General features: G+C 31.2%; 1 protein-coding gene across 7 annotated transcripts; it reads right to left on the bottom strand.

Moving 5' to 3' along the window:
- Nucleotides 1-254: 254 nt before the first annotated feature.
- Nucleotides 255-26,822, bottom strand: LOC145291181 (insulin-induced gene 2 protein-like). 7 transcript variants are annotated; one of them, XM_080136753.1, is made up of 7 exons: nt 26,668-26,770; nt 24,382-24,433; nt 10,438-10,623; nt 7,989-8,113; nt 6,879-7,045; nt 5,554-5,653; nt 255-3,094 (listed from the first exon to the last, which is right to left on the bottom strand). In XM_080136753.1, the coding sequence occupies exons 3-7, from the start codon at nt 10,613-10,615 to the stop codon at nt 3,056-3,058; spliced, it is 609 nt and encodes a 202-aa protein (XP_079992879.1). In that variant the 5' UTR covers nt 10,616-10,623; nt 24,382-24,433; nt 26,668-26,770; the 3' UTR covers nt 255-3,055. The 7 variants fall into 7 exon arrangements, with proteins under 7 accessions (XP_079992879.1, XP_079992878.1, XP_079992882.1 ...); XM_080136752.1 differs by lacking the exon at nt 24,382-24,433 and having other exon boundaries at nt 26,668-26,822; XM_080136756.1 differs by lacking the exon at nt 24,382-24,433 and having other exon boundaries at nt 5,554-5,623; nt 26,668-26,822.

Raw genomic sequence — 26,822 nt, 5'->3', positions numbered from 1 at the left:
ATAACAAACCTATTCGCATTTGAAGTAGATGCCTCGTGGAAAAACTTGAGAGTAGAGTATTAATTCAGTTTTGATAACTCATATTCCAATAATCTCTTTCCAAGAACTTGTGGAACTCTTCCTTATTGTTACAAATACAAAACTACAGTTCAAACTATATGCCCCAAAAAACATACTCTTACAAACAGAATATGCAATATATACACACACACATAAAAAATAAGCATTTTAAATAAAAACACGAACACAAGATATAGATTATGTACATTTTGTATATTTTTTATTGCAATATCTTTGTGAGTGAACATTCATCCATCAAATCTCATTTGCCTGTTCAGAAACACATTAAACTTTTAAATACAAATCTCTTCAAGATACATTTTTTTTTTATGAATGAACAAAGGAAGAATATCTATGGACATTTTATGTTGAAGAAAATTAAAATATAAAGCATTCAAGCCAGTCTGTCACATCAGCTCTAAAAGATAATTTGATGTTAAAAAACAAAAAAATTCTAATAGACTGATTTGTGTAATTTACAAATTATACCTCATTTATCAGTGTGATCTTTGGATATTTTAATTCAACCTCTAATGAAAATTAAATAAAGCCTATTTCGCCGAGTCAATTATTAGATTTTTTTAATTCCTTCTTTTTTACCATTATTCCAGATTATTAGAATGTTATTTTTAACTTCATCTGCTTATATAAACAATTGTGAAGAAACAAGTTTATTTTTATTTATTAGAAAAATATATGAAGGTGAGAGTATTGAAATAATTTCTATTAAAGTTTCGCTAAAAAAAAAAAAAAAAAAAAAAGGTGACAACAAGTTACAAGTGTTTTTTTTTTTCATTTGTGTTGTAGATTTTTTCCCCAGAAATAAAGGGTGTGTAGAATGATAGAGAGAAGTGAAGATAGAGAAAAATAGAAGTAGAGAGAAAGAGAGAGGAGAGATAGAGAGAGAGGGGGGTTGATTTTGATTGAAATCAAGAAATAATTTAATGGTCTTCCTAAAAGTGAGTGAAATGCATATCTTCATGAAAGAATGTAATATTTGAAGTTTTTGGATCAGCAAGAGAAAAGAAATCAAATCAGTAAACATTTCTACATAGTAGAAATGTGAATTTATGTACAACCTGTTTAACAGGCAAGTTTAAAATTTCCTTTACTTTCATATCTAAGAAAAAGAAAAACGTAATCTTAACCATGTCTAGAAAAATGTGTTTCCTGATATTGAAAATTAAATGCTGCAAGCTAAAAAAAAAAAAACAAAGCCAATCAATGAAAAATGGGATTATTTAAAAGAATTCAGAATGAAATTCTGATATCGAAAATTAAACTGGAGAAAACAAGTAAAAATTAAGATTCTATGTTTTTAAATGTTAACATGGAATGTTTGTAATTTGCTTAAAAAATTTTTTTTTTTAAATAGAAAATTATTGATGTTATTTTTTTTAGCTTTGAAAGGAAAGAAATCGGTTTAAATTATAAATATTGTAACTATCATTTTTAGACATGGGAAGCGAAGTAGTTTTTATATGAAAGAAAGAAAAATGTATTTGGTATTTTCTCACTGATCCAAAATCGTATAAAAGTTTTTTTTTTTTTTTAAAAGAAAAATTTTTCCTTTGGAGAGAAAAAAAAAGTGATCTTCCATTAAAAAAATTTTTGATAAGTACAATTAAATTGTGTTATAAACAGGCAAATAAAAGGTGTAGAAAAGAAAATCTCTGGTTTTCCAAATTTATAAAACTCCTCCTACCCCCACTCTCTCAACACATCTTTCATACCAAAGATAAATTGAATGCAATATTTTGTACAGTGAAAAATCACTGTAGGTAAAAAAAAAAAAAAAAGGTAACAGTTAGAGAAAATAGGTTTTGGGATGATTTCCAGCCTCAAAAAAGAAAAGATATATTTTTTTTTTCTTTTCTCCTTCATTTCATAAATTAACCAACTGAGATTGTTTTCATTTTTGGCCGAGTGAAAAAAATTTTCCAAGTGAATGCAAAATGTAATTTAGGCTGAGATCTTCAGATGTCACCATGACACGACAAAAAAAAAAAAAAAAAAACCTCCCCACATCCAGCAGATGTTTTTTAGAGGTTTTTATTTTATTCTTTTTGTTTTTCAATATAGAAAATGGATAATGACAGAGTTGGAATTTTATTGCCTCTTTTTCTGTGAGAGGAGGCTCAAATTTAGTTTCAACACTATCAAAATTGATATTTAACTCGCCTCTCTTGCATCAATACCCAAAGTTGAAGATGCTGACATACAACAGCAATTATCATAACGTGATAATCATTGGAATAAGGGAATTAAGAGGAAAGATTATTTGATAAATAAATTCATTAGAAAAAAAAAAAAAAAAAAAAAAAAAAAAAAAAAAAAACTTAGTGTTACCAATTTTCCCTCCCATAACCATAAAAATACCCCATTTATCACATTATTCAAAAAAAAAAAAAAAAAAGGTAAAAGGTAAATCAGCAGTTTAAGAAAAAAAAAAAAAAAAAAAAATTTGTTTCTTTTTAATTACAAAAGGAGTGGGAGGGTGAGAATATGATTCTGACCCTGGCTGTGGCGCAAGGGCTCCCAAATATCACGACGACCACTACAGGTCAGCATTACAGCAATGGATGACGCAAGAGGAGCAGCAGTTATTTTAGCAAAAGATGAACTAAAGGACCAATTCTTATTAGATTGTTCCATTTTTTTTCGTCTTTACAAATATTCGGATTGTTCTGCCTTTGATCATTGGCATGAGAACAATATAAGGAAAGAAAAGGAGAGAAAACATGAAACGGTTTCCACTAAGGAATTGGAGATATGAAAGTTTTCAGGATAAACAGCAGTTAAGTTCCATTCCTTAAAAAAAAAAAAAAAAAAATTTTTTATAGATGATGATGATGATGAAGGTTAAGTAAAACAGTTCCAGTTCCTTCTCCATTTTGTGTTGTAAGAATTGTTAAGTTCCTTGTTTTCACAGATAAAGACGTGAAATTCAATCCGAACGAAAGAATTGGGTAAACATCACAATGCTTCAGATTCTTCATTCAACCTTTTCTTTTGGCTCTTCGTAATGGTCGTACTGAAAGATAAAGAAATTGTCAACTTTTGAGAAAAACATAGAATCAAAATTTATAATTTTGACGTTTATAAAAACTGATTTTTTTTTTAATTATAATTAAAAATCAAAAATAAATAAAATTCTAACTTTTATCAAAACTTAATCTTTCCTACAAAAGTAATGAAATTTTTTGGGGGCATCTAACTTTTTTTTTATAAATAAAATCCTGTGTTTTTATTGTTTTTGTTTTAATATTAGTTTAGATATTTTTTTTATTTTTGTTTTGTTTTAATATTTTGTATCATCAAAATTTAATCGTACAAGCTGAGCATGCAGGATCCCCTTCCACAAGTGAAAAATTTATACCATGACTAATGTTTGTGCAAAATTTAAAAAAAAATTATCCAAATGAACAATTTGGGGCAATTTTACCCCCGGAATGCCCGCTTTCCAGAGTTACCCCAGAAAATCTGTTCTGGCAAAAATTTACTTTCACCATGACTAATATTTGTACAAATTTTTTTTTTTTTTTTTTTTTTTTTTTTTTTTTTTTAAATCCAAGGCATGATTATTGAGAAAAGTGTAAACAAACGGGAGTGAATTACTAGGTCCAATCCCCCCTTTGTCGGGAGACCAATAAAACTTTTCAAACACAACCAAGAATAAAAAGAAAAAAATGTCTGCATAATTGCTTATGAAATAAAAAAAAAAAAAAAAATTCAGACTTAAAAAAAAAAAAAATTTTTTTAAATCATATTAAGATATATATATATATATATATATATATATATATATATATATATATATATATATATATATCAATTAACAAATTTGTGTTTGTTCTGAGCTAGGAGTCTGTAAAGTTTTTGAATGGGGAGGGGTCATATTGCTGCCTTTTTAGGGCTACATAGGACAAAAGAAAAAGTGACCTGGATGCGGTTTATACAGTTTTGCTTTTGAGTAAAACTGATTCTTCAAAACCTCATTTTTAAATCATTTTCTAAACAAAACGGAAAAAAAAAAAACATCACACTATTTTCACACATTACCATTTTTAAAAAATTTTTCTTGGATATTTGTGTTTTAACAAGAGCTTCTCAGGATTAATGAAGACTTTGGCATGGGTTACAACCCAGTTACCCCCCCCCCCAAAAAAAAAGAGGCACTGTATTGGGACAAAAGTTAAACCCGACGCAGACTAGATGGATTTCTTTTTTACTGACCGAGAACAGAAAAGATAGTGTAGTGTCAGAACAGATACTACACTCTGCTCTTAGTAAAGAAGAAAAAGAAGCCAATCTAAGTTTTCATGGTAAAACCATTGTAATCAAATGACCAAACTTGCAAATCTGGTAACTGGATGGATTTCTTCACTAACCAATAATAATGAAATGAAATGTATGCAGTGCTCTGGAGGCGCACTACATTTTGTCAAAAGTACATGTGCAGTACATAGGACAGTGTGCAATTGCCAAGAAAATTAACAGTGTAAGAGAAACCTTGGGTGTCGCTTTGGCCAATTTCAGAAAGCATGACGGTTTTAAAGGATGCAGTGCCAACAATGATGCAGGTAGTTTGTTCCATATTTCAACAATTTGAAAAAATGATTCCGCAAATCATGAAAGTTGTGCTATTTATTTTGCATGCATGATCACATGTGTTAGATATATCAAGATCAGAAAAGTGCTCCAGGTTTTTAAGATGTTTAATAATTCTGTGGGTGTTTACAAAGTCAGTTGGAACTTTATGAATCCAAACCAAAATATGGCATCTAATGAAGAATATTCATTTGTTTGTACGTACGTAAATGTTTTCCAGGCAGTTAATGTTCAGAGCATAATACGATTTTCATACTGATGGAAATATTAAGTTTGATCACACTATCACTGTATACAGTTTCAAATAGATGGCTGGAGAGCAGCTGAAAAAGTCTCGCTAAAAGATGCCAATTTCAGTCTGGTCGATTTATGTAAAACTCGATGTGTTACTTCTGCTTTCATATCAGAAATAGAAATCAATCTGCAGAAGGAAAATCAGATTTATGGGAGTAGTAAGTCGGCATCGAGTTTACTTTTGGCAACCTTGTAATTCTTGTTTCTCTTATTTTATCCATTAATCTTTTACATTTTGTAAGCAATGATTCTGACAAAGGGGAAAGAATTGCTGTGTTCTGCATCGGAATCTATCCATCTAACACTTATAGTTGACTAGCTTTTGATCTTGAAATAATATTTTTAGTTCTTTACATCAAATGGATTTATGCCATGTCTGGGGGGGGGGGGGAGACACACACACACACACACACACACAGGTGATCATTTACATTTAGAAATCATCTCTAAAATTTAAAAAAAGCGTCACAAATAATCAAATGATGGGGGTAGGAGGAGGCCTCTATTACAGGGTTATCTTGCTTTGACATGGAATGCTATGCTTTCTACATCAGGGAAGAGGAGGAAAACCAGATTTAAAGTACTTACCATGGCCAACTGTCGGCCAATATTTCCCATCGTTACACCGCCAGAGAAAAAGACACACGGAAGCCATGACCTTACAAAAAGAAAATCAGGTTCTGTATACCTACAGAAATAAAAAGGGGGTGCACAGTGTTACTGTAGGAACTGTACTAAAACAAATAGCAACAGTCGTACAGTTGGAGTTTTCTACGTTACATGAACAACTCAAGCAACACGGCATAATCATGCTGACACACAAGTTAAGCAACGTTGATCCTGGTCAGTACTAAAATGGGTGACTAATGGAAAATACCAGGTACTGTATGTGCTCTCTGCAATGTTTCCAGTCATCTAGCATTTCTCCTTGCCTCTGGACTCAAGCAATGCTGATTCAGGAGAGGTATGGTTGGGATTGCGCAACTCTTGCCTCATAATTACATGCGCAGTTACTCTTACAGAGGGTATCCATTGTCTTCTGGAGACTGAACTGAGGCATCAATATATTAGTTTTACTATAAAATGTCAGAATGATGGATCAATATTTTCGGGTAAAAATCATTGTGCATATACTAAAATTTGTTTCTCAATTTTTTTCAGATGAGGATCAATAATTCGAATTATTCAGGCTGCTGTTCTCATCTTGAGTGTTAATTCACGTTTCAGCTAATGTAACGTCTCATTTTCAGGTAGAACTTATTGAAAATAACACTTAAGATGAGAACAGTAGTCCAAATAATCCACTACGAAAAAGAATTTATGTACAAAAATGTTCATTAATTTTTTTTTTAAAAAAAGTGACTAAAGTTGAGGCAGAAAAGTCAGTCAGCAATTTTAGATTTAATAAAAATTTAATAATAAAAAAAACTGATGCAAAATCATTGCATCATTTATAGTTGCAATATCATTGGTTGAAATAAATCAGCAAAATTGCTAATTATTTTGCTCCATTTTGCTTGAGTTGTTCGGTGCAAGTGAAAAAAAAAAACAAAAAAAAAAAAAAACAATGCAATTCTAAACATTCAAATATTTGTACATTGAAAATATTAAATTTAAAAAATAATTTCTTAATGCATGAATTCACAATATATATATATATATATATATATATATATATATATATGAAAATTTACATGTTAAATGTAGGAAGTTTTGCCTCTAAAAATAACAGATGCAATTTTAAACAATCAAAAAATCAAAACATTAATTAAGACAATATATATTTAACTTCATATGCTTAACCACCGAATAAAATATTTACTTTAGAATATTTTAATGGAAAAAAAATGTTAAGATATTTTAGTGTTGTCTAATTTTGTTATATAAATAAAATTTACTTGAAAAATACTTACTTGTAGACACCGTTATATACAAGCAATTGTGTGACGAATGTGGCAAGAACTGCAATCCCAACACCCAATCCGAACCCACTTCGGGAACGATCAAACAACCACCAGAGGCCGATGGACATTGCAGCCAAGGTGAGAGACAACTGCATGTTATTTGCAAAATCAATTTTCTAAACGACTGTTAAGGATTATAAGTGGATAAACTCATACATTTTTAAGACATTCGGAATGCTTATGAATCTACGATTAAGACGATTATATTGCATGAATCTAAGATTAAGACCAGCAAAATGAACACATCTAAAATTAAGACCATTAAAAAGCATAAATCTAAGAGTAAGGCCACTATAATATATCTAAGCTTAAGAGCAGAAGAGACATCTCAGGCATTGAATTAAAAAATTTCCCAACAAAAACCATACTTCTTTAAAATTAGATGCAAAAAGATATCAATTTTTACTTATAAATGCAATTATAAGAAACTTTGATATTTCTGCGATGAGAAATTATTTACAGATTTGATATGATTTTAATTGTTACATCTGGATCGTTGTATACCGCGATTTTCTTGAGGTGCCTTTTGTCATACCTGAAAAAGCCTGGAAGTTACCAAATTCTCCATTCAATACTGATGGAGGCAATGATCTTTAATAACATAGAAGAGTTATTCTCAACTGGTTTAACATACTAGAAAAAGGAAAAAGAAAAAGTTTACAGACTGTTCTACCTAATTTTAGTGCATTTCTAAAGCATGATTTTGGTCCTTGGTGACCTCAAGGGAAGTATTACTATTGCACTTGCCCCCACCCCACTCATTTGAGACATTATTCGATTTGATATGACATCGTAAGATTATTATGTGTATCTCGGCTTTTACCTGACCTGAAAGACATAAACAATGCCCATTTATAGAATGGCCATAGAACAAGAGCTGGCTATTCAAGTAGATTGAATAAAGGGTTCAGTCAGAAATTTCTAGAAAGAATTTATGACAAAAGGAACCCAAAAGATGTACAACAACCGAAAGATGAATATAACTAAACAGGTCAGAGTTCAATAATGAAAACATGCAAATTATGCGCTTTCTCTTTTAATCGGTCAACAAAAGGATACTGCACTCGCATGATTGATACCAACAAAAACAGCAACGCATCTCATGACACTGGACCATTCACGTCTATGCGTATGGGGTTCTCCGAGTTTGTTATCCAAACATGGATACAGCAAACCAATTATAGCTGGAAAAAAAAAAAAAAAAAAAAATAAAATAAAAATAAAAATTATCAAATCGCTTAATTGGATTTATGCAGATAAAAATAATTAAACACAAGCACTAAACATAAAAAAAAAAAATTAAGAGCCACACTAATATTTGCTTTTAAATAGTGGAGCCATGACCCATTGGGTCAATGTTGGTACACTGTGGTGTAGATATTTAATGTTTATAACCAACTGCTAAGATAAACAGATATTTCATCTCATTTGTCATCATTGACAAACATACACTGCTGATACGGTAGTTTTAGTTTCTTCTTTATTCATTTCATTTATTTATGCAATCCTTGCAAAAATGTTCTTTTAGCTGATGAAGTAATAGACAATAATCCAAACAAGTTAAATTTATTATGCGAGTTACAACAGGGTTATCTAGTATTGCCCAGGAGCAGGGGAATTTAAAAAAATTTTTTTTCACATGAAACAAATTGCCACTTGGACATAAAGGGTTACTATTTAGGATCATGCGGGAGTTGAGCAGCAAGATATCTTCACACATTTAAACTTCTACAGATTAGTACAATGAAACAGAACATGGAGGAAATTCGAAATTCTAGCAGTCCAAGGGAAGACCTATTAAAGTAGAAAACTTTCCCGTCTCCAAGGACCTCAACAATGAGGGGGTGGGATTTTGCTGCTTGTAGGATTAGTCAGGTGTATGTATGTCCGGAGGGTACAAGTGCCACGAATTCATCAGAGCACATTCTATTAAAGTACTTTAGCAATTAGCTCAATATATATATATATATATATATATATATATATATATATATATATATATAAATAAAAAAAAAAAGAAAAGAAAACTGACATTTTTTTAAAACTAATTTCAGAGTGTGTGCAACAACTAGCAACAAGATGACGACAAAAAAGAGTGTTCATTTGATCCCCCTCCCTAACTCTTGATATCTGGGTAACCGATGAATATAAGTTTTCATTTTTACTCGCACTCAATCTGATTATATAAAACTTGTCTCCTGTGTAGTTGCTAACTTTTAGTCAGTCATGCAACGTTCCTCTATATGCTAAAGGGCTACATTTTAAGAAAGAGTGGACATTTTCCAGAATAGCTAATGAAGCAAAAAATTAAACATACAAATAAATATTACCAAAGGTAAGTTACTTTTTTACCTACCTGAATAAGTTTGTGTTCTAACAAAAACACTGATAGAAAGTAATCCAATAAATGTCACCGATCATGCAAAAATGTAATATTCTATCAGTGAATTGTTGAATTTTTGAGCGATTATCGAGGCTCGAATGAGACCATTTTGATTTGTTCTAATTCAACATGATTTACACTACTTTTATTTTTTAAGTAAACACTTTAAAATAAGTTAAAACACAAAAACTTACCCATTTAGGTAGATTAACTTAGCTTATGACTACTTTATCTAATCACAGAAATTAATATACGAAAATATAATTTTGTGTAAATTTTTAGTATAACAGTGCTCAATACATAGGTAGAGCAAGATAGTAAGTTATAAAAATATATATGGCAATTAAGCTTAAGCTACACAGAATATTCGGCGTTTCATTCTTGTGAGAATTCGTCAAGCTTATGCCTCCAAAAATCTGAAATAACTGAAAACCCATAAAAAGGCATATGCCTGACAAATTCTCATGAGGATGAAACGCGCAATATTCTGTGTAGCTTAACTGCCATATATATTTTTATAACTTGGCCTTTTGGCCAAGATCAAAGTGTAGTATCTATTCTTCAGATGCGGCACTTTCATTTCTCGTTCTCTTTCAGTGGAAGAGAAATCGTTCACGACTGAGACAATTTTTATTTTTGTACCTTTTCGCCACGTAAACGACCCTGGTGTCTAACTTTGTCCCATGGGGAGGCATTGTAAATAGGTATATATATATATATATATATATATATATATATATATATATATATATATATATATATATATATATATATTTCAGGTTAGATGTACCCAAAAGCAAAAACCAATAAATTTAACAAAGTTGTTAATAGTGCTCAATAAAAAGAGCAGGATATTATTTTGTTCAATTTTAGGCAAACAAAATTACATTGGTTACAACAATAGAACTACTGTTTTAATCCAAGTAGGTAACTCATACCTCTAGATAACTGAGGTAAGTCCTTAAATCATTTTCCCCTCCCCTTTTTGTTGGCTATTCTGAAAAATACCCGAAAGAGCGTCAATGCACTGTGCACTGATAAATATTGAATAAAGTTATATTTTCTAAATAACATTTGCTGAAATATTTAAGATTGCGTGAAACAATGTTAAAAACATTTTCTTACCTGCAGCTGTGCCGCAAGTTGGGGGCAACCACCATGTTGATGAGAACATATTTGTGAAGACTTCTTGTGGGATAGATGTAAATTGTCGTTGGACTTGAAGTAAGTTTAGAACAAACGCAAAGAATACTCCAGTAAGAAAAAGGAAGCCACCACGGAGGAAATATCTCGCAAGCGCCATGACAGCAGCTGAAAATAGAAATGGCGAAGTTAGGGAAACAGGTAAATAAAAAGTAAAAACAAAGAAACGGTGTTAGTTTTTTGCTGAAAAATGTAAGAGCAAGATCGGGACTTTTGCAGAGAAGGTACCGTGCTATTTTTACGGTATCTTGATTAAATTGTTAGGTGAAAGTACATAATAGTTATAAAACATCCTCCCCTCTCGTGTAAAGTGTGGTTAGATTTCGATCGTTGTAATTTGTTACTGGGTTTTACCGAGCCTATATTGGTAGCCATGGGGACTAATCTGTAAAAGCACCAGAAAAAAAATTCATTTTTTTTTTTTTTTTTGTTAACGAATTGAATAGGTAAACATGTTCGAGAAACATTAATAATCATCAATATTAAATCAAAGAAAAACAGCTTTTTTGTCAATTCGGAAGCTTAACTCATTGTTTTAAGGGAGTAACTATTTTACTAAGAATTGTAATAAAAAATGACTTTTTCAACTAATTTATTAAATGTAACAAAGTTTTATAAATTTAAAAAAAAAAAAAAAAAAAAAAAACCCCGTAAAATGCGACGATAGTGTAATTTTTCCTAAATCATTAATTGTAAGAAAAAATGATTTTTTCAACTCAAGAAAAATAGTTACCTCCCTTAGAACAATCAGCTAAGATTCCGAAGAGCAGTTTTTTTTGTTTTTTTTTAATACAAACTGAATGAAATTGGCGTATGTTGAAAAATAGCGCTAAATTGACGAAATAATCGTTTTCTGCTTTTTAAACAAAAATCTTTTTTGTTTTGCTTTTTTATTGTTCACAAAGCAATTTAAATGCTTTTTCCTCCCTTCAAGTGCAATGTGAATTACTTGGGAATGTTTTTTTTTTGTTGTTTTGTTAGCAAATAATCTTAAAACCTATTTTTTCTCTCTCCTCGGTAACAGTCGTGCTTCCCGACTGCTGCTATTCATGGGGTCAGAAAGGAGGACAGCCACGATGGAAGAAAAGCCCCCCAACAAGCCCAACAACACCTATGCAAGATTCTTTCCTCTCCTCACGCAAATGCAGAAGATGAACACTTAACTGTAAACGAGTTTGAGGTAAAAATAAATGTATATGAGATAGAGGAAATAAATATATTTGGCTCTTACATGGACGTCAAGTTGAATATCCTTCATTGATCTCGCTCTCTCATATATATATATATATATTATATGCACGCACACACACACGCACACACACACACACACACACAAATGAGTAACGTGGAGAGCAAAGGGTCAATTTCTGGGACGATCAGCTGAGAAAGAATAAAAATGTTACGTCGTCATTCCACGCTTGCCTTTCCCTCTTGTTTTTAAATCAAGAATCTTGTATCGAATTGAAATTGGGGGGGGGGGGCAGAGTCTAAATATCTCAGATGGGTTTGGGTTACCTATAAATTTCTTTTGTTATACTCTCCAAAAATCCTTTAAAATGTCCTAAAGATACTTATGCAGAATACGGATCGTGTTGAAATATTTAGAAACCTATTCTAAACGTGGGGAGAGAAAGTGTTTTTGTAATTCTATATTTTCACCTAACAATTTGATAAACAAAAAGATACGATAAAAAATTGAATTTAACTTGAAAATCCTACCTAAAAAAATGCATGGTCCATATTCTGCCGAATTATCAGAAACTAAAATTCTCATACTTTTGCAGAAATACAGACCGCGCTATTCTGAAATTTGATGTCACAAAAAAATCGGAGGTATTTGAATTTTCAAAAAGGGGTTTCAATCCTTTTTTGCATAAAATGGTGCTTGTTGATTTCGATTTTTTTTTTTTTTTTTTTTTTTTAAATATGTGGTTTTAAGCAAAAAACAGCAGTATTTACTTAATTTCCATGTCGAAAATAATATCTCCAAAAATTACGAAAATTCATAGAGTAGTAGAACTGATATTGTGTTTTTAGTAAAAAAAAGAAGAAAAAAAAGGGGGCCGCCATTACATAATCAAAATCTTCAAGATGTTCACATTTAGGGAAAATGCAATTTCCAAATTTTTCGTAAAATTACTTAATTTTCTACTCAATGAATATATTACTATTTTCGACATGAAGTACTGTTCTTTTTGCTTTAAACCACAAAAAAAAAATAAATAAATAAAAATACTCTATCGACTTAAACACCCATAAAATAAATTAAATATAGCCCAAAATCCATATTGTCCACCATTACGACTAGCACCAGAGTTCCAAAATTCAAATATACAACAAATGAATGTTACCAAAGGCAATATAAGTTACTCTACCAACCTGTATAAGTTTTTTTTTTTTTTTTATTTATATATATTTTTTTTAATGTTTTCACGTATTTTAAAGTTTTTATTCAGTTCGAAAAACAAGTAATACCGAGACTGACAACACGCCGCCTTTGGAGTCCAATAGTTCAAAAGTAGAAAAAAATAAGCAAAATACTGATAGAAATGGCACCCAACAAGTGGCATCGTGACATTTACTGGATAAATTACTATCAGTATTTAGTAAATGCTAAACGAGTATTCAATTATTTTCCAAAATGAATAAAAATGTTGTTTTTTTTTATTATTGTAAAGAAATTAAAAAAAAAAAAAAAAAAAAAAAAAAAAAGCTCACCAGAGTAAAATCTTGATTTCAATAACATTTTTTTTTTAATCAAAAATAATTCCTGCAACAATGGTGCCACACTACCACGTACACGTGTCTTTGTACGAAAATTGTTAGTAAAAATCTCCAATAACTGAAAACCCAAATGTAGATTCCAAATGAATAAATAAAACAATCCGGCCAATTTCAGAATTTCCGATCCAAATAAGTAAAAAGAAAAAAAAAATTGTGGGCGTAAAAATAAGCAAATAAAAGATCCTTTGAAGAAAGATGTTTCTTTGTTGGTCTCAAATAAGGTTTTGCGGATCCCAACTAAATTAAAACGATTAAGTACCGCTCGACCTAATCCCCACAACATCAGGTGAGAGATAAATAAATAAAAGATCAGGTGAGAGTCACAAACATCAGGTGATATGCTGGATAATTAAAATGAGATTATGCAAATAGGCCAAGAAATAAAGCAACAATAATAAATCAATACAAAAACCGCTAAGAACATCACGCCACGCTCACCAGAGTTGAAACGATCAGCCCACCACAATAATCCCCGATTATTTATTTTAACAATAAATAATTTTTTTTATTATTGGTATTTTTTTCCAATAAATATATATTTTTATAAGTTTTGGTGCTTATCCAAATTGACACTTATGCCTGAATTAAAAGTAAAGAAAATAGTACTCGTTACAGAACAAAGTCATATTCCAAAAATTACGTTAATCATTTTAAACTAAAAATTACGTAAATCATTTTAAACTAAAAATAAACATTTACGATTTTTACTGATTTTACTACTAAGCTGTATTGAACACGAGACTTGATTTTTTAGCTCGACACTTCGATTTGAATTGCACCCACCCCCCACCTTATTTAATTTTCATTGGATTTCATCATGCCCGACGAAAAAACACTATGATTAAGTCAGTCATTGACTGACTTAGTCGTAATATTTGATTTTTTTTTATCAAAAAAACTATTTGAACAAATTACGTGATTTTTGGAGTATGAAATCGTTCTGTAACAGTACGTGCACACACATGTGTATTTTCTTTACTTTTAATTGCCACCATAAGTGGCAATTTGAATAAACACCCATTTTTCTAAATTCTGGCGTTTATAAAATAGTGCTCAATAACAAGTAGAACTCTTGTATAATTTTATTTATACAAAACATTGACTACATGTTTCAACTGTGATTTCTTTCAAAATCCAGTGTCGTTAATCCGATAGTCTGATCTGGTTTCAAATGCGTATATAGGGGGGGGGGGGTCCATTTTCCAAACATTTTTTGTAAACTTTTTCCAAAAAAGTTTGGGGGGAAAAAAAAAACAACAAAAAAAAAGAAACTACATTCGCATACCAAAAATAAAGCAACAAAAATCAATAAAAGCGATAACAATAAGAACATCACGCCAAATTGCCCGCTTTACCAGAGCTTAAATGATCAGAGTATCGAAATAACCCACAATTATTTAAACCAATAAGAAAAAAAAAAAACATTTGCTGTCGTTTCCTACATATTAATTTAATGAAACTATGATGTTTATCAAAAAAGTGATCCGTGACAAGCAGAGCATAATCATAGTATATTTATTTATGCAAACATTATTGACTACATATGTGCATACATGTTTCAGCTGTGATTTCTTCGATATACGGCGTCATCAGGATACTAGTTTCAAGTAGTTTCTTTTTTCGTAACTTTTTTTTTAAAAACCTTCAAAAAAATGAATAGCGAATTAATATAATGTCCTTTTGCAAACAACTATGCAAATTAGTTAACATTACGACGTCAGTTGTATACGCATGATCAATATATTATAAAGCTATTGCTTTATTTAGAATATGAATTTGGCGTTTTAACCCATAACCGTTTTTATTCTTATTTCTTACATTTTATAATCTTAGGGACGAATCCATAGTTTGTACTTAGAATTGGTTGTGTGAGAGGGATATAAGTGGATAGGTAGGGACTGGAAGGTGCACACTAGACCACAAAAAATGCCTGAGTATCCCACTTGGCATTCCTTGGTAGATAACTGCTATTATTCTTCAATTTAAGTTATTCCCTTTGCTGATTTTTATTATTTGGTGATTATTTTTTAAATATTTCATATCAGCAGCCGTGTGGGCCAGACTTAAGTTGCAAATAACACGGTACAACAATACAAATGAAAATTGGCTAGTTCAAAGTTCAATTTGTCAGCTTAAATGTCATCTGGGTCAGACTTCGAAAATTCGACAAACTAGACGTTAGATCAATTTGGAAAATGTATTCTTCGCATTTTTTAATTGAAAGCCATGTTTGATTTTAAAAGAATTTCCAATGGGTAGCTAGTCTGTACAAATATGGAGATGAAAAAGAAAAGTTTTTAGTGGGTAGCTTATCTGTATAAGTTTGGAACTGTAAAAAAAAAAAAAAAAAAAAAAAAAAGAAAAAAGTTGCAGACAAAGAGCAAAGATTTTTTTGTGTGTATGGACACGAAAAATCATGTGTAAGAATTCTAACAGATCTAGTATTTTTATGGAGCGATTCTGGTTTCTGGTTGGTTGCTAGCAGAACGTAGCTTCACTTGATTCCTATCGCGAGTGTCTATAAGTAGAACCTTCCAATTTTCTTTAGTCATATCTTCAAATTATATTAAAAATATTGCAACACTCATTTTGGTTATTATATTCACAACATTTTGACCTCAGACTTTTTTTTTTTTTTTTGAGTGCATTTTTTCAAACTGGGAACCAAAGAATACAGTGGCCAAAATACTGTGAATATATCAGCCAAGATAGGAGTTTAATAATCTAAATAATTAATCCTTCTCTCAAAACAATTAACGCCGTGGAAAAAGATAATCTGTTCAATAGTCTAAGATTTAGTTTAATCTTACAGGGCGAGGTTGCTAAGATTAACAACAAACGCCAATTTTAATAGAAAATAGGTATCTTTTTTTATTAAACTAAATGCCAAAATGCAGGAACCAATTCAGGTTTTCAAAGAGAACACGTTCATTCCATGCAAATAACACAGCGTTATTATTGTTAAACACTGTGTTTGATTAGACTTAAAATCTACTCCATTTCAAAACATAAAATATAACCTTACTTTATTCCAAACAAAATTAATAATAATCCGTTATGTTCAAAACTACAATGGCCGAAATCAATGAAAAATCTATCTCGAGGGTAACAGAAATGTCAGATCTTTTTTTAACTGGGAAATATACCGTCAGATATCTTTTTTGATTAATCTTGGACTGTTTATATGTTGTATGTACATTACAGTACATTAGGTCTCAATTCTCTAAAAAGGACACTAAATAATTTCTTTTAATATATATATATATATATATATATATATATATATATATATATATATATATACACACACACACACACTGCATAATTACTCTGAAAAAAGATAAAATTCATTCATATTCATTTTCTCTTTTTTTACTTGGGAGCAACAACTTATCAAAGCCCGGAGGCCACTCAAGGATAAGGGTTAATGAATGTAAGGACGTATTGTAGTAATCGTTAATGGTGAAAATTGAGTAGAATTTGATGGGGAATGGCTCAACAAGAACTTGTTTACATGGAATTTGAAGGTTACCATGTTGTATTCAACCTGGAAACAGGAAAGAGGAACAGTGTTCCACAGACAGGTAGTTATGGGAAAGAAGCTTTGTTCATGGAGTCTGCATTTAGATTTAGGCACAGAGAGAGTGGGGGAAATCGTTTATGGTGGTTGTAGCTAGTAAAGTGTTGTTTTTTTGTGTGTGTGTGTGTGTGTGTGTGTGTGAAAGTTTGGTGAGAGGGAACCATAGATTGGAGTTCAGTCGAGCACCTACCATAAAAATAACAAAAGCAGAGACAGCCTTGCAACATGTTCTGTGAGAAAGAGGTTACAAGGAAGAGCAAAGGGCATCACCTACTTGGTTTCGAAGCCAATCTTAAATCATCAAGACTGGATAAAGAGCGCCAAGCAGCTCCTGCCCAGATGTGCCAACACTACTCGATTTTAGGGAGTTCTTCCAAGAGTTGTTGGAACCCTTTTAAAAATTCTTCTGCAATTTTGATAAAATTTTATTCGATGATGAATTTATAGATGAATCTTGCAATAGTAAACCACTAACTTATTGCCAAAAGTAAACCACTAACTTATTGCCAAAAGTAAACCACTAACTTATTGCCAAAAGTAAACCACTAACTTATTGCCAAAAGTAAACCACTAACTTATTGCCAAAAGGGCAATGTAACCATTTATGAAAGCTTTAATATTAACCAAGGAGCATGTATATCAATCTATCGTTCAGTCAATCTTCCTTTATTACTGCAAGACATGGCCAATGTGTGTGTGTGTGGGGGGGGGGTCAGAATTCGAAACTTGACAGGTTCTGCTTTGTCAGCAAATCGATTGTGTCATAACTGCTATTTTTTGTCAACTCTTCAATCCAAAAAAATCTATGGTTTGCCGTGTTTGCAGAGACATATTTGATGATTCACTCATCACGGGAATTAATCGACAACATAATCTGCACTACCTCATTACCTGCACAAGCGCATTGACTGGCAATTGTACAGATGTGCAACAATTATCAAGCAGGACTAATTGTTAGGCTCGATGGTGAAATCGAGATTAGTTAAATGCTTCACTTCGATCTCACTCAAGACATTTGTGCCTGAGCACCAGGAGTTGTAGTACAGGCCATAAAAGAAGCCAGATTCGATTGAAGAATACATTTTCACTTATACACAGATGCAACACGGATTTTTCAGCAATCGGTGATTCAGCACTTTTTTAAAATCTAGACAAAATTATGAGGAAACTTGATATTGTAGCCAGACTAATTTATTGGCTGGCTAACAGATGACTGTGTGTAGCACCGCAATAATTTGTTTGCATTGTACTTGCTGGTGGTAGCCTCACTTTATTTTAACATATATTACTAGCAGGGAGACTCGACATTGCCTGGGATTGAATGAGGATTAACGAATGTTTCACACTCACAATACTTTTATTATCATCGAAATTGGTGAAATTGTCCATTTTTCAATCAAATCGATTGATTGACTGCTCTAATTAGGGACTCACCGCTGTGCATTAGGAGAAATCTTCACATACCTCTCCACAATGACTTAGTTCATAATACATTGTAGTCTATATTACACTGTAGAGAATCTACTATTTTATAAAATAGTTTTTATACAATAACTTGAATTAAAAGTTTAAATGCAAAAGTATCATAGTTCAATTGTGCTCTAAACAGAAATATTCATTTTGAATGGGCCCGTCTTATCAAAGAACCTACTGTTGATTTTATATACAGAGCCCTTCTGCTTTTGCAATGATAAAACTTGTCAAAAGCACTTGTGATGTTAGGCTGTATAAGGGTGTTAACTTTGATCAAAATCGGACCGTTTCTTTTTTAATTGGATTTTTTTTATTGTTGATACTTATCAAAGATATTCTGATACAAAACCTATCTAAGAACATTGCCAGACACATAAAGTATATTTGTGTGATATTTAAAAAACAAAACAAAAAAAAAAGCCATCATTTAGAGTCCATATAAAATGCCTTTTATATATAAGTAGAGATATTGCTTAAATCTAATGACTTTAAAAACTCAAGTAAAATTGAATACTTCGACATGCTGTTCTCATTAATACGTTTTAGCAAATGCAACTTCCACCCATATATAGTAGCTTTTGTATGGAATTCAATTCAGAGATATTTTGTTCTTGTTCTGTTAGCCATGACAGATAAAAGTATTACGTAATTCATTATTGTATTCTTAGTATCTACAGTGAGGATTGAACCTTCATCCTCCAAAAGACAGTCACTTAGAACCGATTATACATAGCACTTTTATCCGTTTCGTCTGCGGATCTTGATATTTTGTTGATTTACCCCTGTGCACAGTAGACGACATAATCATTTTGTAAAGTCCTGCAGTCAGCAGCTGTGCACAGAAGGTGACGTCACAAAATAGCGACATCTATCAAACAAGGAAAAAAAAGTAAAAAATCATGGGTTGTCTACTAGATGAACTGTTTAGTGTCAGAAATTCTACAATTACAGCATGCCTGCCACTGTCTTTGTTTTAGATCAATCATATTGGTCGATTATTTTGCCGCGAAGCAATTTGCTTTGGCAGGGTTTTTTTTTTTGCATACATTCCTTTTCAGTTCCAGAAAGCACCAGTGGCGGAAACATCTATGGAACTCACTCTCCGCATTAAATTGGTGCCTTTTATCCTGATTTCCTTGAAACTTAATGATTTGGCTAAGTTATCATATGTCCAGCAAAGACTTCCTTTTAAGGTCAGAACTTAAGACCTGTTAATAATAATAATTCAATTTATGAACTTTATTTATGAATGATTGTGGTGGAAAATCGAACCCATCTACAGAAGACATCATACGAACCCCTTAACTTAATGATTTGGCTAAGTTATCATATGTCCAGCAAAGACTTCCTTTTAAGGTCAGAACTTAAGACCTGTTAATAATAATAATTCAATTTATGAACTTTATTTATGAATGATTGTGGTGGAAAATCGAACCCATCTACAGAAGACATCATACGAACCCCTTAACTTAATGATTTGGCTAAGTTATCATATGTCCAGCAAAGACTTCCTTTTAAGGTCAGAACTTAAGACCTGTTAATAATAATTCAATTTATGAACTTTATTTATGAATGATTGTGGTGGAAAATCGAACCCATCTACAGAAGACATCATACGAACCCCTCAAAACGGCTGTAATCACTAATCTTCGAAGACAGATGAACCCGTATCCAGTTCCTGTTGAAGATAAAAGACTATTACCTTTTGAGGTTGATGCCAACTCTATTTCAAAGTGAAACGGGCATTGCTTTTTTGTAAGGAGAAACTAATAAAATTTGTATTGAATTTTAAGGTAGGTCTTTGCTGTACTTTGTTTTATTTTTGCTACTGTTTTGGAGTTAAAATGTGCGAGAATAAATATCTCACATTAGAGTCCTGGAGATCTAGTAAAGAAAAAGGAAAAAAAAAAAGATGGATTTTAAAAAGTGATATACTATAGTGAACTTACTTAGGAAAAGTAATTTCGGCACAAAATTTAAGAAAGGTCAGATGAGTTGGGACCAACTTAAAAAAAAAATAAAAAATAAAAAAAATAATTAATAGAGCAAAATCATTTGGCTTTGAGAAATGTTATCACAAATTAATGAGAATACTTGACTTTGGGCCCAAAATTAGTTTCCATCCAATATTTTAAATGTTTCATCATTATTTTACTCTTTCTCACCCCCAAACAAGGTGTATTACCACTTGGATATAAATGGTTACTATTTGAGAACCATGTTTACAGGGGCACTATGTAGGGAGGTAGGCAGTAAGATGCCTGTTCACATTACAATTAAAGTTTTGCATATTAGTAGCCAGGGAAGCAGAAAACCGAGGGAATTTCAAAGTCCAGCAGTTCAAGGGAGGAAACTATTAGAGTAGAAGGCTTTCTGGCATCTAAGGATCCCAACAGTAATGGGGTGGGATTTTGCTGCTTGTCCATTTAGTCAGGAATATGTACATTGAGAGAGGATAAGTGCTATGCGTTCATCAAAGCATATTCCATTAAAGTACTTGTAACCCAAGTACAGGAATGCAACGTGTGGTGATGGAACAAAGGCAGGAATTTGGCAGATAGTGCGGGACTTATTAGATTTGAGACTCTTTTTGAACCTTGTCTTTGAATCGTGAGAGATTAATGATAGATGCATCAGCCCAGATATGAATTTCTGAATTTCCCAGCATCCATGATAAGATTACGCGCTTTTGGTATATTAATCAATCCATGGTAAACAGCTATTGTTAAAATCTTAAAACAGTTAATCAATTAAGAGAGGAGAACAAAATGACATTTAAACGAGAATGAAAAGTCAGTTTGCAGTTGTAGAGATTTTTTAAGTGCTTGTGTACAGTGATGATTTTTTAAACCAACACATTTCAGGTGAAAACATTATTACATACTTATATGTCATGTCGAAATTAGTAAAATTTATAAAAATGTTGCGATGTGCTAGATGTATTTTTAACAAAAAAAAAAATCATCCACAATTAGGTTTTGCAATTATGTGTTTAAAAATATCAGACCCTTAATTTAGGCTAATTTAAGTTAAGGGAGATAAATCAGTTTGCTATATAGAATTGGTGACACAACTCTTCTACATTAAAATATACTTGCACTTGTGGATTGACCATGAGAACCGCTTCCACATTAAAACTTGATAGTTCGATAAATTCAATTTTTGTTTGTAATTATTTTTCTACTGGATCATTTTTTGTAATTTATACCAATTTTGACATGACATGCAAGTACATAATGAGTTGGTTTAAAAGATTACCAATCTACACAAGCACCGTTTTCTAGTTCTTTTATATAAAAGGGTGCACAACAAAATGTTTTTCTTTGATTTAGGATCTCTACAAAGCCACCATTCGACCATGCATGGAGTATTGTTATCAAATCAGGACTGGTTCATCTACCACTAATCTCTCCCTATTAGAGAAAGGTAAAAAAAAATAAATAAATAAATAATGAATTTAAAAAATAAAAACATTAATAGGTTCCGCATTGTTAAGCAAGCTACAACACCTGTCCCATCACCGCAATGTTGCATTTCTGTGCCTGTTTTATAAGTAAGTACTGTACTGGAATATGCTCTGACAAACTCGTAGATTCCACGATGTATAAATAACCCTGACTATTAGCAAAACCCCTCCTTCACTATAGAAGCTTCCAGATGCCAAAAAGCTTCCTATTTCCTGAAAGTTAGTTTTTGGAATTCCCTGAACTTACAAACCGGATTTAATTTAAATGTAATGCAAAAGAACATCTCGCTGCTCAACTCCCAACTTAGTGCATTCCTGAAATCATGATCTCTAATAGCCCCTTATGTCCCAGTGACAATGACATCCTATCACCATTCCAACTTCCTTTCTTTTTTTTTTTCATGTGCCTAACATCAAACAGAATTATTATGGACCTCTACAAAAACTTCTCATCTGTGAAACATTAACCGAATGTCAAATACTTGTGATAGACCGTTCTCAAATTTTATTGATGTCATTCATTTTTTCCAATCCTCTCATAATATTCTTCATCATTTAACTAACCATCTATCTCATTAATCATCCTAAACTTGAGAAGTGATGATTCGTTAATAAATTTTTCTTTTAAATCCACCAAAGGATTGAAAATCTTCACAGTACTACTCAAAACAGCCGACACAGAAACAGCAATTTTTTCCTCGTTGTCATAAACATCAGACATTTTTTTTAAAAACATTCCAGGTTGCATTAAAAAATAATTTTTATTTCTCGCAAAATTGTATTTTTTTGCTACCTTTAATACAATTGCTGCAAAAGCTACACCCACTCACCCCGACAATCAAACTGTAGATAACTGAATATTCCTGTTTCTAAAATTGCAGCTTTTGACATGGACGGCATTTTTCTACAAATAAACGATAATTTGATGCGTTTTACAGACGAGTGAATTGTTGTCTTTAATCTGAGGGGGGGGGGCTTTAACATCATTTTAAACGACACTAAGTTATTTGAGAATGGTGTCGAAAAGTTTCATGGCTAATACAGGAATGTATCTAAATAAAATATTACTGTACTACACAGATTCGAAAAAGTTGTCAAAAAACAAATATATAACAAATAAATGTTATCAAAGGCAAGATAAGTTACTTTTCTACCTAACTGGATATATTTTTTGTGTTTTTATTTAATGTAACATGTTTATTCAGCTCGAAAAACATGCAGTGTTTACCGATGTATTAGAAAATTCAAGATGGCGCCTCACTCCCTCTTTAACACGGTAAGTTTGGGAAAAGGTGTTATAAATAAAAAACTAGACAAAATACGGTTAAAAACCTGCCGAATATATGTCAACCTATGTCACGGTAACATTTATTGAGCGAGTTTTAACAGTATTTTATCCAGTTTTTTATTTATAACACCTTTTCTCAAACTTACCATGTTAAAGAGAGAGTCAGACGCCATCTTGAATTTTCCAATACATCGGTAAACACTATGGTTTTCGAGCTGAATTAACATATTACATTGAATAAAAACACGAAAAATATATCCAGTTTGGTAGAAAAGTAACTTATCTTGCCTTTGATAATATTTATTTGTTATATATTTGTTTTTTGACAACTTTTTTGAATCTGTGTGTACAGTAATACAAACCCAATATTTCATAATATTTAAAAAAAAAAAATCTTGCCTTGTGCCATATTAGCGTGTAAAATAAGGAAAGGGGAAGTAACTCCCATGAAATGCGAGAATTAAAAACAAAAAACACAAAAATCAGATGATCGGTTTGAATACACGCCTTAAATCTACTTAGCCATTGTTTTGTGTTATCTTGTATTTAATTACAACGTAGATTATTATAAGTATTTTATTTCTAAACTTATAAATAACGAGCTGGATTTACCAGGCCTTACCCAGGCGGAAATTAAAAATAAATACCATCTTTCAAAATTCGCTTTTCCCTTTATTTTTATTTTAATAAAGAATTCGATTGTGTATTTATAAAACAAAGTTACGTAGAGACGAGAAACAAACATGTGGATGAACTGTTTCTTGCAAGTCGCATTCAATAAATCAGAATCCAATAAAATCAGTTTTTTCATACAATTACTCGAATATTTTAATTATATTTATTTTTTATTAACTTTGCTACATTAAATAAAGTAGTTAAAAAACTAATTTTTCTTACGATTCTTAGTCAAACCTCACTTAGAATAAAGAATTGCAAAAGCGTACATTTGATAAGTAATAACCAGTCATGTTTACAATTAAAAAAAAAGGCACTGGGTTATGACAAAAATAGAAACTGCCTTGTTCTAGAAAGATTTCTCCATCGACTGAGAACAAAAAAAAAAGATAAAATAACATAACTTTGTCCCGTCAAGGTTTCCTGTTTAAATAGTTTTAAAACAATCGATATTTGTGATGTCAATTTATTTCCAAGTTTCAATGCATTTTCATTAAGTGTCACGACATAAAAAAAAAATTAAATCAGCCATTTTAAACAAATTTACACGAACACGCACACACAGCATCTGTTTACAATGCTTAATGTTTTGTTTCTTACTTGTATAAGTGATGTGCTTTGCTTCGATGCTATGCTATTGATCACGCCATACCTGACAAAGAGGAGAAGTTAAAATCGATAACTGAACTGTTAAAGAAAACGTGACTGAAATCAAGAATTGTTTGTTTACAGTCAAGTAATAATATTTATAGTCATTTGTCAATGTTAATTATATTTTAGTTTTAATAAGTATGATTTTTTTTTGAACAGAGGAAAATGTGCGTTATGTGAGGAGGGGCTAATTTCTATTTCCGTAATCCAAGTTATAAAGATGCTTTAAAATAGGCTTTGGGCATTTATTCCCAATTTTAGCAAAGTAGGCTTTCTTCAAGATCAGCACCTTCGTGTTGACAAAGGCTTTTTTCAAAAGGCTTTCTTAGGTTCTATCGACTGCACGAAAAAAAAAAAAAACCTTTAAAAATTCCTTCCATGTTGTGTTTTTAATGTTTGATCTATATAACTCGTTTAATAAATATATCTTTATTATAAGAATTCAAGTAAAAACTATTTTTTAATCCAGTCGACAAGACCCCTTTTGAAAAAGCCTTTGTCAATACCGAGGGTGTTGATCTTGGAGAAAGCCGCAAAATAAAATCAATAACATTAAGCACACTATGCTATAAGTCTAGCGAGTTTCATAATCCACGTGAAACGACAAAATAAAAAGATTTAAAAAAAAAAAAAAACACCAAGAAAATATAGTCGCCATCTTTACAAACAAATCAAGAAATGGGCTAGCTAAGGAAGAACGACCACAAGTTAATAATTTTCCATTTAAAGATTTTAAAAATTACAAAATCCATTTCACTCTAAATACTTTACGAGACTAAAATAGTAATTAACCCCAAAGGAGCTACACAATCTTACCTCGGACTTCTCACCCAAATAAACGAAAATTAGGTTAATTATAGTTTTCCTTCAGAGTATTAAACGAAATCGGATTATGTTGAATTTTTCAGCTTTAAGATGGCTGCTACATTATTAAATCAAATTAGTTCCAGTTTAATAATTTCATTCGATTAATTTAATGGCCAAACAGTAACAATTAGATCATATTATTTGATCATTAAATTTTTGGTTGAACCAAAATTTTTTATAAAACTTGAACGAATTTAGTTAAAATATTGATTTAATGGCAATTTTAAAGCTAAAAAGTTCAAGATAATCAAAAAAAAATTTAAAACACTACTATGTGTACGTACAAAAAAAAAGTGCAATTGTTTAATGCTTGAAAAAATAGCGTGCGCTTTTTTGCAGAATCGAATTTTATATCGATTCGATCGTTTATTGTCTAGAACTAACAAAATTACTCGGCGTTGTCCGGGAATTTTTACTTTCAGTTTTGTTTTTCTTTTGCAATGTTTTTAAATGCCATTTTAAAGGTGAAATTTATTTATTCAGAAACGTTTGAGCTTTTAATTAAATTAGGTTTTCTAGCTCAGGATTTTAAAGTAAGTTTAAATGACTTGCGGATCCCTTTTAATTCCGAAAGATCACGAAATAATCAAATATCAACTTTAAGATTAAAATGAATGACTTGAAACAGAAATGCATTATGGTGACTTTCATTTCGTAATTAAATTATTTTTTTTTTTACTAAGACGTTTCATGCTATTGCATCTTTTTATTATTTTTAGAAAAAATGCTCAAATCTAGATAGAGGCGAGAAAGACACAAGAGTGGTTGTACAATTTTGATAATGCTGAGATTTGTAGTTTTGTTTAAATTACGGATCGATCGCCTAAGGACGATTTTTAACCAAAACGAAATATTAAAAGTTGCATTTAATTATGAAATCATATCTACCAGGATGCATTTCGATATTTCATAAACAAGTCAACAATTTCAACCCTTTCATTTTTAACAATTTGATTCAATTAATAACCAAATGATATACCATAATAATTACATTGGTACTTTACTTTCAAAACCCTATTTAAAAAAATAATTTGGTGTTAAAAAATTTTTTTTATGAAATCTAAATAAAAAAAATAAATGCAACATGCCTGCTGGGTAACGCCGTGCACGTAGATAGGTAAGGATAAAATTATAAGAAATCAAATTTAGATTTACAAAAAAAAAAAATTCTTAAAACAAAAATTAAGGAAGAAGTCGGTGCTTCGACCATACAAGAAGGAATCAAATCATATCTTTAAGCGCAAATGTTAGACAAGTGGGCAAAAGTTGGAGCGGATGTTTGAGGGGGGTTAAAAATAATACAGAAGATTAATGAATTAAGAAAATATAGAAATTTAATCAATTTTAAGAAATGGTTGACCAACTTACCTGGTTTAGGAATGGTAGATAAAATTATGAAGAAAGTCTTGAGGGCAGTAAGAAATATACCGTCCTTTTTGACTGATGAGCAACAAAGCTGAGTAGACTACAAGAAATATACGCCAAATAGACGGTAGGAGTTTCTCCACTCGAAAGAAAGCCTC

Source organism: Euprymna scolopes, chromosome 12 (genome assembly GCF_053919585.1).
Source record: "Euprymna scolopes isolate OS-2025 chromosome 12, ASM5391958v1, whole genome shotgun sequence".
Classification (NCBI taxonomy): Eukaryota; Metazoa; Mollusca; class Cephalopoda; order Sepiida; family Sepiolidae; genus Euprymna; species Euprymna scolopes.
This window is presented reverse-complemented; position numbering and strand designations above follow the sequence as displayed.